Source organism: Oratosquilla oratoria, chromosome 24 (genome assembly GCF_046742065.1).
Source record: "Oratosquilla oratoria isolate Oo_2021 chromosome 24, ASM4674206v1, whole genome shotgun sequence".
In the NCBI taxonomy this organism is placed as follows: domain Eukaryota; kingdom Metazoa; phylum Arthropoda; class Malacostraca; order Stomatopoda; family Squillidae; genus Oratosquilla; species Oratosquilla oratoria.
Window position 1 is genome coordinate 5324421 of NC_134800.1, and position 15785 is coordinate 5340205.

The 15785-nt window shown below is 38.5% G+C and overlaps 2 protein-coding genes across 3 annotated transcripts; both read right to left on the bottom strand.

Moving 5' to 3' along the window:
• Positions 1-2221: 2221 nt before the first annotated feature.
• Positions 2222-2920, bottom strand: LOC143038265 (uncharacterized). The gene has a single exon (XM_076207284.1). The coding sequence runs from the start codon at positions 2918-2920 to the stop codon at positions 2222-2224; it is 699 nt and encodes a 232-aa protein (XP_076063399.1).
• Positions 2921-5208: 2288 nt separating this feature from the next.
• Positions 5209-11596, bottom strand: LOC143038403 (uncharacterized). 2 transcript variants are annotated; one of them, XM_076207549.1, is made up of 2 exons: positions 11358-11596; positions 5209-8327 (listed from the first exon to the last, which is right to left on the bottom strand). In XM_076207549.1, exon 2 carries the CDS (start codon positions 7494-7496, stop codon positions 6624-6626), a length of 873 nt encoding a protein of 290 aa, XP_076063664.1. In that variant the 5' UTR covers positions 7497-8327; positions 11358-11596; the 3' UTR covers positions 5209-6623. The 2 variants fall into 2 exon arrangements, with proteins under 2 accessions (XP_076063664.1, XP_076063663.1); XM_076207548.1 differs by having other exon boundaries at positions 5209-8797.
• Positions 11597-15785: the final 4189 nt, after the last annotated feature.

Sequence of the window (15785 nt, forward strand, 5' to 3'; positions counted from 1 at the left end):
GACGAAACACCACCTGGGCAAAAGACTCCCCGGACGAAACACCCTCTAATCAGTTTGGTTACCTGTTACGTCAATGGACGTAAAATTATATCATTACTTTTCTTAGGAAAAATAAGAAGTGGAAAAAATAATTTGTGCGTTGTAAGTCCGTCAAAAGGTCACGGTACGATTAGTTATACCACTTCCCCCTCCCCGTCCCCGGCATCGACCTCTTTTATACGCTATCTTTTCATTTTCTTACAGACATTTTTCCCCTTCCACAAAAACCGATCCCGCGCAAGCGGGTGGTCTTTCCTAGGAATTCAGAATTCAGAATTCAGTATGTGTATGAGAGGCAATGATAAAGTCGTCTTCTCTCTAACTGGCATTGGTCAAAGAGTCACCCAATAGTGGGTTATACGCAGTTAGAGGGAGGGACAAGTCACGTACTGTGCCACCAAATCATCACTTGACCATAGTCATGCCAAATAAGTAAACGGACACAGAGACCAAAAGAGACGCACGAGTGTGTATGCCAATAATTGATTTGTTATTGTCGTATTTCTATATACGAAATTGTGAGATATGATTGTATACCTGATGTCAAATATGTGATGTGGGAGTTACGACTCAACGTATTTGTTGGTATTTATGTATATTTGTAGTTTGTACAAGTCTATTACAATAAAAGCATTCTTTTTAGAATGACCTGCAACCAGCGTCAACTCAGATCCTCGTTTCAGTCCCTGCGTACCCTAAGGAACACTACATTACTAATGAAACTGTATCACAGATATAGAAAATAACACGTACCTAACAGTTACCACTCGGTTCTCAAGCTTATCTAGTAGCCCGCAGTTCTTGGTTCAAATCCTGCCCAGGGCCGAAATTATTTCGGTACCGCTGCGCTTCGGGTCGTTACTCTGACTCGTGGGCGGGGAGTTGGGTGTGTGTGTGTGTGCAAGGTCATAGCCACTTCCGACCGAATTACGAGGGAGTTGGCGCATCGGGCCCGTGAACGTCACCTGGATGTACAAAGTGGGGTTAGCGGGTCCTATAGCTGTCAGTTGAAGCAGGTCCGTCGTTGTAAAATGACGATGCCTTCGCTCGCACCGCTCCTCGCAATTAGTTATATTCTGACAAATATTATATAAAATATATATATAAATATATATAAAATATTATAGTTCCTGTCTATATATATGAATATATAATATATATGATAATATATATATATATAATATATAAAATATTATAGTTCCTGTCTTCCTTGGCGTTTCACAGTTTTCTTCAGTGTATCACAAAGAGAAAATGGACTCAGCCAAATGACGTCAGAAGCTGCGCAGAAGAATTCTAACGGTCTGACCTGTATATTTAGACCTTGGTCAAAGCATTCCCCATAGATCGGACCTACGAGCTCTGAGCTCTCTTCCAGGAGGGAAATAGCTGTCGATCACGAGTCCAACACGTGATCCAAAGACCAAGTGAATACTTGCACATCACCGGTACATCATCACCATAACCATCACATCACCATAACGGCATAACCATAAGCATCACCACCAAATTACTACCATCACCACATCACTAACACCATGACATCACCACCCCGACTAAATTAAATCGGATATGAAAATGTGGTTAAGAATATCAAGTCGCGGTCCAGAGAGAGCAATCGAAAGTTGACCAAACACGCGCCAGTGGTATGTGGGAGGTGTCATATCAACAGGGGCGATCCAACCAACAGGTCACCCAGTGATTAACCGGCCATCTAAGGGAGATAGCCCACTGAGGCGTCTAATAAAAAGTCACACACGTTAATTAATATGAACAACGAGGGGAGTGAGCGTAGTGTAGCCAACGTTGCTTTGGCGGCGCCGTTTGACTCACTCAGTGACTCATCCCTGACACTGCGTGGGTGTAGATTTGCTGCGACACTGCGCGGGTTAACTTACATGGACGAATTTCTGGAAGAGGCCCTAATGAGCCTGTGACTCCAATGCTGCAGCCTCAATACATTCTCTTTGGCTGCGTGTGGTGGTTATTTTGGCTCGATAGTTATATCTTTGCTCTTGGTTTTTCCAATATATGTCCAATCTGGATTCAAAAAGTGTAATCGAGCCAACACTTACAATTGAATCTGGCAGATCATTCCATGTGTCGACCACTCGTTGGGAAAAAGAGTATTTCCTGGTATTTAGCCGAGCTCTTGTTTTATCTTTTATTATTATTATTATTTTTTTCAATTCCCTCTAGTGATGGTGTCTTCCCTCTTCCTGAACAATCCCTCGGTGCATTCACTGTCATATTTCCCACTCAGTATCTTGTATGTTTCAATGAGGTCACCTCGGGATCTTCTATATGTTAGTGTAGGTAATTCTAATGTTCTCAGTCTTTCTTCATATGACATCCCCTTTAGGCAAGGCACCAGCTTAGTGGCTCTGCGCTGAACGTTCTCCACTGCATCAGTATCCTTCGCCAGATGTGGACACCACACCTGGTTTGCGTACTCAAGATGTGGTCTTACCAACGATATAAAAAGTATATTGAATGTGTCCAAATCTAGATGTATAAAGGTCCTTCGTATGATTCCCACAATTTTGTTAGCCTTGTTAATTTTTTCAGCTAGATGGTCGGAGAATGCTAATTTATCATCAATGACCACTCCAATATCCTTCTCTGTGTTAGATCTCTCAATTTCCTCATATATCTTATATCCAGTGTCCTCGACATCAGTTTTCCCTATTCTCATATATTTACTTTTATTAGGGTGAAAGCTGAGAAGCCACTTCTGTGTCCAATTCTTGAGTTGTTCTAGGTCATCTTGTAGTTTATTACAATCCTCGTTTCCATTCAATACTTTATATACCTTGGTGTCATCAGCATATAGAAATACGTGGCTTCCATTCTTTACCACATCATGTAAGTCGTTGATGAACATTACAAAGAGCAGAGGGCCCAGCACAGAGCCCTGAGGGACTCCACTGTTTACGTTTTTCCATTCGGACGACTGGCCATTTACCTACACACCCACGTTCTTCTTCTTCTTCTTTTTTTTTTTTTACTATCACGGAGTAATATTATTAATACAAAATAATAATACTGTTGGCACAATAACTATTTATATAATCTCCTCTTGGCATTTATTCCCAGTTTCATATTTCTCATAACAAAGACGCTTGGGTAGTACAGTATGTATTCTTATTTCATCAAATCTTTTTACTAGCGACCCTTGCGATAATTTGAGTCTTTATGACAAAAGGGAATTCGCTCCACCAATGACCGTTGAAGAATGACCCGGTGGTGCTCCAGATCGTTTCTGTTACGGTCACTGGATCAGTGCAATGGTATAGTCTCTAGCCATATTGTATTATTCTTAGTTTACTTTTATCAAATTATACTTGTTAACTGCTGATATATGAGAAGTGAATTTATTATAAGTGGAAGACATTTAAAGCATGTTTCAACTGTTAGCAGAGAAGTATGGCTAGAATGAAGATAGTGCTAGTTTTGGCGGTGACATTCCGTAGGTTTTCAGTTGTTTTCTCAAAAAGAGTATTCGCTGTTTTAGCCATTCGCGGGGGTTTTGAGAACGTACTCCCCGCGAATAACAAGGGATGACTGTAATATAAAATATCCCCTCCCCTCTTTTTTTTTTTTTTTTAATTCGCCAGGCCTAAGTGATTTGGGTAGAATACGCAGTAACAGGGACCAGACCCTCCTCTCCACCCCTGCAGCATTCTCTCTGTTTTTGCGCTTAAAACATACCCAGCATGGGTGACACACTCGTCAAAACCCGGAGACTCCCAGTTTTATGCCTTCGGCTATTTACAAAAATTCCGCATCCAAGAAAAAGAAAATTTAGTAGTTTCCATAACACCGGAATTATAAATATATGACTATAAGCACCCCGACTAAATTAAATCGGATTAGATATGAAAGTGTAAAAAGGGTTAACAATATTAAGTCGCGGTTCAGAGTAATCGAAAGTCGAGCGAGGACACGCGGGGGTATCGTGTGGGTTAAGGTGTCATATTAACGTGGACGGTCTAACCAACAGGTCAGCCAGTGGTTAACCGGCCACCAATACAAATTAATTAGTAAGAATAAAGATGGAGAATGAGAGCAGTGTAGCCAACGTAAGCTGGGTAAAAAATTAGTGATAAAGAGATTGGGGCTTAGAGATGCCAATCCATACTTAATTCTGTCGTGTCGGAAACGCTTTTTATTGTAGAGATGAAAAAGAAGTAAACAATATTAGGAAATGTAATTAGCACTTACAATTGTAGACTATTTTTCTTTAGAATAGAAAGGGTTGGTGAATGGAAGTACATTTCCATTTGTGTACTAAAACTGCTTATACTTTCAGCAATGGAAGCCATAGTTACAAGCCCAAAAAGATGATTGTGCATCAGTAATGGATCCAATTCAAGAATTTGCAAAGCATGATCCAAAATCTATCAAAAAAGGGTAACTTGGAATACAGTGTTTATACTTGATTTTAACACCAGATATCTGTACAGTCTCTGCACTAGGTGAAAGAATTGAAGTGGTACCCCCTTAGGCACAATCCCTCTAGAAAAGTACCGCAAACTCTCTACATAGAGCAATTCACCAATCCCCACCTCCACCCAGAGGTACAGTGTAAACTAAATTTCCCTGTGAACAGAGTGAAGAACTTCCCTACCCCAAAACTAGAGAACACCCTATGTTGATAATATTGGAGCAATTGCCCACCCTCCCCATAGTGGATAATAATTGCCAACATTGACATTGTCAACAAACCAAAGCACCACAGTTCAACCCTGCATGCGAGTTCCTCAAAGAACTACTGTACATCGACGTAGCTGGCCAAAGAGTGTTACCTTGGAACACTGTGGCTGGTGACCTACTGAGAATGGAATGATGGAGCTAGGTACTGCACGTGCATTTCCTCAAAGAACCACTTGTGTGACCCATGTGTCCATGTGGTGCAAGTAATTCTCACGCAAGTCAAGGGCTTATGAGAAGAGGTGAAGACAACTTCCTTAACTGCATGAAAATATTCCTGTTCTGCCAGAGAGAGAAATATATGTATATATACATATATATATATAATGATAGTAATAATAATAATAAAAATAAACCATCAAAAACAGTCCTCCTTCACCTGGGAAACAACATTAGGTGAAAATCTCTGGTCTGGATAAGAAGCAAAACAAAATTTATTTTCTTCATATATTTACAGAGCACACGGGATTACTCTGCTTCTAAAATACATTAGATTCTGACTTGCATGTTAGTACCTTAAAATTAATATACATGGTCAACTATATAATAATCTTTAAAAATATCTAAAGAATTTGTATCATAAATAGTAAAACAATATCATATTTACTATCATACACCATGAGCAAGGAGCAGTAATAAATAAATCTCCATCTCCAATAGTTTTGTGAAAGCACCACAATTTTGAAGTCCATTTCATCCATTGTTGAATTTTAAGGTAGTCACTTCTTACCAGATGAAAGTAATGGTCTAAGAATTGAAAATTACATATTACAATGGAAATATACATATTTTCTTTCACTCTCAAGAGTAAATGAGTAATAACAATTACTCAAACATAGGAGTAATTTCATATTAACCCCTTCCTGGGCAACAACAGCATACTTTTTTCTCAGCAATGGATGAGTATACTTGTCCAAATGTTGATTTATATTCTTGAGCTCACATGTATGCTCATCAATATTATATTTTCTTTATTCAAGATGAGTCATCTTGTATGTCTGGCAACACAACATAGCTGCCTGTGTAGTGCTGCTAGGTGCTCATTTCTTCAGTTGGTTCAAGACATTTGAAGAGAATACATGCTTTGCCTTTCAACCTTCACCTTCCTACATTTTGCTTTTATTTCTAGCATACCATTAGATCACAATGAACATAAATAGTGATTCAAGTGCTGCTGCTGATGTGTCATCTACAAGCCTAGTGGAGTCTGACAGATTAATGGCATCACATTAGGTGATGACTTCAATAGAGAGTCAGAACTACTTGAACCATGTCAATGGTGCTGCCTACATGTGTCAGATGAAAAACTCAAGCCCCCATGTACCCCTTTTCCTTTCACTGGAGAGCCATGTATTTCACATGAAATCAAAGCAGATGATACGGAACCTGATTTCTTTTGTCTCATTTTGATGAGATAATTTATATTATTTGTACTGAAATGGCTTTTTTTTTTTGTAAGATTTTGTTAATAAACGAGAATATTTGTCCCTGCCTACATAGGGAAATTAAATCTTAGATTTATTTTCAAAGTTTCAGGTAGCTGAAAAACAAATTACCAGATAAGCAGTATAAAAATACTATTAAGAAAATATAAATAAATAAATAATAATAATTTTGGAATACTTTCAGCAAAAATGTTGCTGGAGAAGGGGTTAAAGGACCAAGTTTACACACATGGGGCATAACATCCTCACTGGGAATGGCATTCCCTAACAAAGTCAGATTATATATATGACATATTCCTTCTGATAGCAGTCTTTCCACAGAAAAGTTTCTCATACATGTTGGTTCATCACATGCTTTGTAAGGTCACTCTCACATGAGAAAGCTGAAGTACATGAATCAAGAAGGCTTCTCTACTATGTGAGGCCACACTAGAAAGGCCTCAACCCTGTGTGGGTGAACACATGCCTTTTCAGACTACTCTTCCTTGAGAAAGCTGCACTGCATATTTCACAGTGGAAAGGCTTCTCTCCAGTGTGGGTAACCATATGGCCTTTGAGAGCACCCTTTCGTGAGAAAGCTGCATCACATAGGTCACACTGGAAAGGTTTCTCCCCTGTGTGGAACTTCATATGTTTTTTTAGATGACTTTTCTGTGAGAAACCTGTATTGCATAGGTCACATTGGAAAGGCTTCTTTCCTGTGTGAGTCATCTCATGGCTTTTCAGAAGGCCCTTCTCTAAGAAAGCTGCATCACACAGGCTACACTGAAAAGGCCTCTCTCCTGTGTGGGTAAACACATGCTTTTTCAGAAAACTCTTTCGTGAGAAAGCTGCATCACATATGTCACAGTGGAAAGGCTTTTCTCCAGTGTGTATCATCATATGGACTTTGAGATTAGTCTTCTGTGAGAAAGCTGCATCACATAGATCACACTGGAAAGGTTTCTCTCCTGTGTGGGTCCTCATATGTCTTTTGAGATGACTCTTCTGTGAAAAAGCTGTATTGCATAGGTCACACTGGAAAGGCTTCTCTCCTGTGTGGGTCCTCATATGTGTCTTGAGAAAACTATTCTGTGTGAAAGCTTCACCACATGTATCACAGTGGAAAGGATTCTCTCCAGTGTGAGTCATCATATGGCCTTTGAGAGCAATCTTCTGTGAGAAAGCTGTATCACATAGATCACACTGAAAAGGTTTCTCCCCTGTGTGGGTCCTCATATGGTTTTGGAGAGGACCCTTCCGTGAGAAAGCTGTATCACACATATCACACTGGAAAGGCTTCTCTCCTGTGTGGGTCCTCATATGGTTTATCAGAACACTCTTCTCTAAGAAAGTTGCATCACACAGGTGTCTACCCTATACAGGTAGACACATGCCTCTTCAGACTAATCTTCTATGAGAAGGCTGCACCATATATGTCACAGTAGAAAGGCTTCTCCCCTGTGTGGGTCCTCATATGGGTTTAAAGATGACTTTTTTGTGAGAAAGATGTATTGCATAGGCCACATTGGAAAGGCTTCTTTCCTGTATGGGTCATCAAATGGCTTTTGAGAACACTTTTCTGTGAGAAACATGCATTGCATACATCACACTGCATAGGTTTCTTACCTGTATTAGTTGTCACAATTTTTTTAGATTATATTTAAATGAGAAAGCTGCATTGTATTTACATTAAAAAGTTTCTCTCCTGTGTGGGTCATCACTCAAATTTGGAGGGCACCCTTCTCTGATAACAGTGTATTGCATAGGTCATACTTGAACTGCTTCTCTCCTGTGTGGGTCACTATATGGTTTTTGAGATTACACTTATTGGTGAACAATACACTGCAGAAGTTACACTAGAAAGTCTTCTCTACTGCATGGGTCATAATATACTTTCCAAGATCATTCCAGGAGAAAGCTGTATCACAGTGATCACACAGAAAGGGGCTCTCTTCTGTGTGGGTCATCAAATGCACTGTAAGATGATCCTTTCCTCAGAAAACTGTACTGCATAAGTCATACTAGGAAGATTTTTTCTCCTCTGTGTCATGATACTCTTTTGAGATTATCTCTTTGTGAGGAAGCTTACATCACAAAAGTCACACTAGAAAGGCTTCTCTCCCATTTCATCACATGCACTTTGAGATGTTTCTTTGTGAAAAAGAAACAAAAAATCATTGCAGTAGTCACATTGGAAAGTTTGCTGTCTTGTGTGGATCATCTGAGACTATTTTCATGAGAGAAAACAGTTTTTCAGATAACACTGAGACAGTTTTTCTCCTGTGTAAATCATCACATGGCTTTTGATAAAGCCAAAACACAAAGGTCACATTGGGTCTCTCCAGTGTAGGTCACCTCAATACCCTTTCATGAGATACTTCATTGCAAATGACAGGAAATACTTATCCCATGTATTTCATCTTATTTTGAGATGACCCATTAAACTAATTACACTGGAAACGCTTTTTCCTGTCTTTTATTGCATGTATTTGAAAGTTCAGTTCACTAGCCCACAACACAAGAGCCTTGACTAAGACAGGGAGACAAGACAAGGTGTAGATCCATATGGATGAGGGGAATATTCCAAACCACACTTCCAGGTATGACTCAAAATTCCATTTCTTAAAAAAAAAAAAAAAAAAAAAACTAATGAATCTCATCCAAAATGGCTTTATATAGATGAGAGCCTCACAAGAACTAAAAGTTTCTGAATTCCTTAATGACTGATCAAAGTTACATGACACCAAAGGGTGCAAAGAAGTCTACAGTGACCCAACAGTGTCTGTCACTGATCAATTTGATCATTCATACAATCATAATATCTCTTAGATTTGTATTCATGAGAAAACTCAGTCTTAACTTAGTCACACCATATGTTGGCGGAAACTTGCTGTCTTCTGTTCATAGAAAATATCAAGAACACAAACCATATACTGAAATCCATCATACCCAAACTTTCTGCTAATATCTCTTGAATTAAAATATCTCTTCTGCTTGCCAATAAAGACAAGAATCATTTACAGAACATAACTTCACACTTATAAAATAATCCAATCCTTAAGGGGCCAATGATGGCTAATTCCTAGTTATAGTCCTGATGGAAAGCAGTGAGAATTGTCTTCCCCAGATGCCTACGTATCTTCAAAAGCCATACACCCCCTACCTCCAACTGGGGATGCAAACCCACTATACTGGTACTCAGTCTCCAAAACTGGCTCAAGATCTCTCTTACAAATTTCAAATAGAGTCCTCCACCTTTACACATAAAAGAGCTGACAACTGGTGACTACACCCTTCCTATTGATTTTACCCACAACTAAAAGTTTTCCACCAATAGAACAGACTGCAGTCCAAAAATTCTCCCCAGAGAGATCTATGGGAGAGCCCAAGGACTGGAGCTAGCCATTGAGGTGCTTCAGGTTTCCAGTCAGTGAAACTCAAGGCAACATTATAACCAATTCTCATTAAAATCCAGGAAACTTATGTATTGGAAAGATACACTAATCTAAACTTTTGACAAACATCATAGAGATGCATCAAATAACCATCAAATGCTTGATAACTTTTCCCAATACATATCTAACATGCTCCTAGCTGACTTAAGACACTTCAGAAATTGAAAATATCAAAAAGACTAAAGAATCATTCCTTCTTGAGAGGTGCTATCAAAAACTAAAAACTGTGCTGACAAAGCTCTTGAAGGAGGGTGGAAACCAAAGTCCAAGAGTAAAAATAACGTCAATTAGACAGTTACATTATTTGCCATAAAGATGAATAATCCTAGTAGTATTCAGAATAAAATGACATTCCCAATTTCTTGTGTAGTGTCATTACCGTGGTATTCATACTGTGGGAAGTCATATGTATACTGTACATACACATATCAATAGACCTAAATTAAGTTTAGGCGTTTTCAGTAACTATTTTGAAGTTGATATGCTATTTCATCATTATGTCATCTTTAAAGGTAAGCCTTTGGTGTTATGTTCTGGTTCAAGTGTGGGGAGATCACTTGTGAAGAGGTTGAATAGTACAGATGAGGGTATTGCTCCTTGGAAAAAAATTGACTATGTCTATAGTTATTTGATTGCTTAAGGACATCACCTGAGGAATTGTCACCCCTACAACATCCACCTCAAAAATCATCACCCCAGGATAGCCCATCTCAAGAATTGTTACCCTAATATACACCTGAAGAATTGTCACACATGACCACAGTGAATGGAACATAAGGCTCCAATAGAACCTATCCTATCCTAACTAGAGTACTCATTGTCATCAACTTATACAACTGAAGAATCATCACCCCAGGGTAGCACACCTGAAAAATTGTCACCCTGTCAAAGTCTGGGGTGACAATTCTTTTGGTGATCCATTATGGGTTACTCTGTTCTATCCGTTAGCTAAGAAGTTTGTTAGTCATTTCTTGTCAGTGTTGCAGATGTCTATGATTAGTCTATTCCTGTATCACACAAACACATTTTTTTTGGGGGGGGGGGGCATTTCAATGATCTACTGTTCCTATAGATTGGTTACATTAGGTTAGGTTACAACCTATTAGACAACATAACTTTAATGTTAAATATCTGTGCTTGCATGATTCTGGAATTTTATTATCTATCTATAGTAGAGATTGTTCTCTAGGATGCTGGGTTTCCTGGGGGGTTTGATAAATTTTAATATGGATATCATATAAGCTCATTTGCAGAGATTGTTGGAATTTCACTGTACAACCAGAATGGTTGAAACTATGTCAAAAGCTTTACTGCATTTACAATGTGTTTTAGATGGATGTTTGAGATTTTATCTAGATCTTTTGTATAATAAAATTTCAATTTCTTTTACACTACCACATCTTTGTTGAAGAGGAGGCAGGGTAGTATTTCTCTAGTTGTGGATTGCAGATTTATTTTTAAGAGGTGCCTGTTATATCATACAGCCATTTTGGCTACAGTATATTAAAAAAATAACATGCAAGCACATATTTTCACATTTAGAATTTTTTTTTTGCAATCATTTCATTTTTTTTAAATGGGAGGGGTTTTATTTTAGTTGTGCACACCTACACAATGTAGCATTAGAAAATTAAATATTTTGTAAATTATAATACATGAACGTAATATGCGATTTTCTTGGCGGAAATAAATAACAACAAATCTTGCTACAAGCAAATCTACTAACGAACGAAGCCGTTAAGATACAGTCCAGACGCGATGTTTTCGTCTGTCCAGTTCAATCACTGTCAATTAGACAATGGCTTTCACGTTGTGAACCAGGTGTCCTCCAACTCCAGGTGACATTATTGAGCACTGTTACAAAGACAATCCGGTTTCCTTGGACTTTTCGAGAGAACACGGGGTTCTGCCGTCGTCTGTTAATTGCCCGAAGTACAATAATAATCAAGCTGTCACCATCCGTGATGACGACGACGACGACCCGGATGATTTTTTGAATTTGAGGTACCGAATTACTAAATGTAGGTTAAGTTAGAATAGACAAATTTATCATCCTTTCAATTCTTCGACCTCGGCATCTATCAAAACAAAATGGCGTATCATTCAGCCGTCGCGACTTCGTTCGTTAATAAATCGGTTTTAGCAACTTTTCTGTTGTTGATTTCCGCCAATAGCATATCACGTTGATGTATTATAGTTTACAAAATTAATAATTAATCTTCTATTGCTATATCACATACGTGTGCACTTCTAAAAAAAAAATACCAGTGAAATAAAAAAGCGAGATACATTATGAATTTCGAGGATGCCTTGATCCATGAAGTTCCAGTAAAGTCAGTTTCTGTAGTGACCTTTAAAGAGTGCTATTAGATACCCCGGACATGCAGCAAATACTCAAACTTGGTCGGTTGGGGACTACCGACAAATTTGTTTTTATATACATGTAACATGGCCTTACATTAGTTAGACTGTTAAATGATCTAATATTATACTTTTCCATAATACTGAATCACCGCAGGAAAAATCACACACACACATATATATATATATATATTCGCCTACCTAGTCTCTCTGTTACTAGTGTTTACAGCATCCACTACAGTAAAGTACAGTAACAATCTCTACCGAAGGAAGGAGATAACACTGGTCTACCTTTAGATTTTTTTTTTCGTGGAAATGATCTCATATATTCTTGGGTTGCTGATATCAAATATCTCACTCTTTTTGCTCTATCACGTAAGAATTTTGAATAAAATACAATTAATAATGTTTAAATATGTATTAAAAGAATACATAATTTATTAAATGTATTCCAAATCAACATAAAATCAATCACGTTTATCATGAAATGAATCAGAATCATCAACATCAAATTTAATGAATTCATACATAAATATATTTTCAATAATTAGCCTACATGCTGATTCAAAGGAAGGAGGACTGGATTGATTTCCGCTTGTGTATCCAGACCATCGCGTTTCAGTGACTAGCAGTTATCCGCCATCATGTTGACATTCCATGTACCCTGGTATTGATTTTCCACGTTGCGAATATCCTGATGGAACCGCTCTCCCTGTTCCTCACTGTAGTCTCCTCAGTTCTTGGGAAAACAGTCAAGATGTGAGTGCAAAAAATGCATTTTCACACTCATTATAGACCCAAGTTGCTGGAAATTTGAAATCAGGTCTTGGATGTATGTATATATATATGTATATATATATATATATATATATATATATATATATATATATATATATATATGTATATATATATATATATATATATATATATATATAAATGAAGGTGGAAAAAGAAGTCACAGGTCTAGTTCAGTTTCTGAGTTCATTCCTGAAACTCGGAACTAGACCCGTGACTTCTTTTTCCACCTTCATCAACTTGTCATAATGTACCAACATATATATATATATATATTATAATATTCTGAGGAGCAGCTGTTTCCCAAGAAGTTTTGGACAATCTGCTTGAAGGAAAAACAGACATTCACTTCGGCACCAGCTAATGCTTCTACAAAACGCACGTCCTTAATCAATTCCCGAACCTGAAGGCCAGCGAAGATTCCTGCCTTTAGCTTGCCTTCACTTACACAAGGAAACTTTGTCTCTATGTACTTGAAAGCAGCTCCATTCTTGCTTAGGGCATTCACAAAACTTTTCATAAGCCCTTTATTTGGTGTGGAATGGTGGTATCAGAATTTTCTTGGGGTCAACTAGTGGAACAGCTTTTACGTTGTGATTTCCGGGTAAGAAGTCTTTTAGTTCATAGTGCTGGCTGTCTGGCCTACTATCCCAGAGACACGGAAAACAGGTGGAGGAGGGAGTATGGGTAAGACCTTGAGACAGTAAATGTACCTCTCAGTAGACGAGAGGTGTTGTGATAGATATAGATTCGCGGAACAGTGTTTCCGTTCACGAAGTGTCTCGACATATCTTAGAGGAGCGTTTCTCAAGCAGGGTTCCCCGGAACCCTGAGGTTCCGCAAAAGGTCCCTAAGGGTTCCGCGAGAACAAGTGAGATAAGCTAATGCACTTTTGGTTTTAATTTATTTTCATATACGTAATATAATTAAACACGCACGACATATTCTTGGTTATTGTAACAATGTAATATAGACATCATTCTATCTAACCTATTATAACGATAAAAATAAAATGAGAAAGATATGGTATATGTGTTGTTGTTGTTGTTTTTTGCGCAGGAGTTCCTTGAGACATGCAATTTATTTCAAAAGTTCCGCAAGGGTAAAAAGGTTGAGTAACGCTGTTCTAGAGCTTCGTCGAGTAACAGGCGACGAAAAGGGTGGCGAGGCAGACGAAGGTGCAACGCTGAGACGTCCGCATCGAAATAGACGCCTCCCGGAATGGTTGAACCAAGGTCTAAGTAAACAGGTCTAACCGCTGGAGCAGTTCTGCGCAGCTTCTGACGTCATTTGGATGCGTCCATTTTCTCTTTGTGATACACTGAAGAAAACTGTGAAACGCCAAGGAAGACAGGAACTATAATATTTTATATATATATTATATATATATATATATTATATATCATATATTCATATATATATAGACAGGAACTATAATATTTTATATATATTTATATATATATATTTTATATAATATTTGTCAGAATATAACTAATTGAGTGGAGCGGTGCGAGCGAAGGCGACGTCATTTTCGAACGACGGACCAACTTCAACTGACAGCTATAGGACCCGCTAACCCCACTTTGAACAGCCAGGTGACGTTCACGGGCTCGCTGCGCCAACTCCCTCGAAATTCGGTCGGAAGTGGTTAGACCTTATATTCTTAGATCTTGGGTTGAACGACTACGACTTGGGAGACGACGAATAGGTAGTTCTTGAGATCAAGGAGGGGGTTATGGTGTGGATGCGAGCGAGGAAGGTCGTCGGGAGGAATGCCGCGTAGGTTAGCATCAAGGTAAAACGAATACTATAAGGTACGTTAGCGGGGGTGGGGTGTGAGGGAGAGTCAGAAAACCTCTCCACTGCGCAGGTAAATGATGACGTCAACGGAAATATCGAGACCACGGCTCCGCATGTCGAGAGCTGTCAGTCACTCACACACCAGTGTGTAGAGCGAAGCTCCATCTTCTGATTAAAGGGGTAGCTAAGGCAGACAAATAACATATAAAAATGCCAACAGTTTGTATAGTGCAGAAGTGCAATGCCATTAGGCTGAAAGGTGATAAAAATATACATTTCTTTTCACTACCCAAAGATAAAGAACTTAGAAATGGATTGAATTATGTGGCACACACAATACTCGGTCATCTGGATATGTATGCAGCCGTCATTTTGAAAGTAACTATTTATTAGCAACATTTCCTGAAATTTTTATTCAATTGCAAATAAACAGACTAAAGAATCCGGTTAAAACATAACTGAGCTTGGTGGAGATAAAGGTCTACATATAGAATCCACGCTTGGATATGGAAATCCACGCAAATCCAAAATGTAATATAATAAAAACCATATGATGCTTTTGTGTGTCATTACTACTGGGTTTATATTCAGCTAGTTGGTGTATATCAACAATATAATATCTTCCTCATCTACCTGATAAACATATAAATTGACATGTCATCCCATCTAATAACTCGTCATATTAATATAGCCCACCTAATGTGAAAGCATGGAAAACATTTTTATAACTTTTCTGGCTGTCATATCTCAGATACTGATAATTTGAGGATAAGAAAGTGAAACTGAGTAATTTCAATATTATGTGAACATCAGTGTAATTTTAAAGTTTACTATACATACAGGTGATTTTATTTAAAGTTTACATTTTCTTTCACCTCTCACTCTCCCCCTCTGGATTTCCTATGACGTCACGGTGGAGGTGCTCAACGTACCTTATAGTATTCTTTTTACCTTGGGTTAGCATATCCTAGGTATAAGTGACGGAAGATGAGAGCACTCTTGGATTTACAGTGGAACAACGACGTCTTACAAATGAATTGGGTGAACCGGCCTTGCTGTGGATGTGCTGTGTATTGTTGCAATGCTTCCGACCCGGGGCAGTGGGCGGGATACGGGGATGACCCGTCATCCAAGGGGAGCTGAAGTGGAGGAGAGTAGGGGGTGGCGTTGGAGTGGGTACATACAAAGGATTACAAGG

Coding starts and splice junctions, on each gene's coding strand:
- LOC143038265 (XM_076207284.1), bottom strand. CDS start 2,920: ATGTTCATCAACGACTTACATGATGTGGTAAAGAATGGAAGCCACGTA.
- LOC143038403 (XM_076207549.1), bottom strand. CDS start 7,496: ATGAGGACCCACACAGGAGAGAAGCCTTTCCAGTGTGATATGTGTGAT.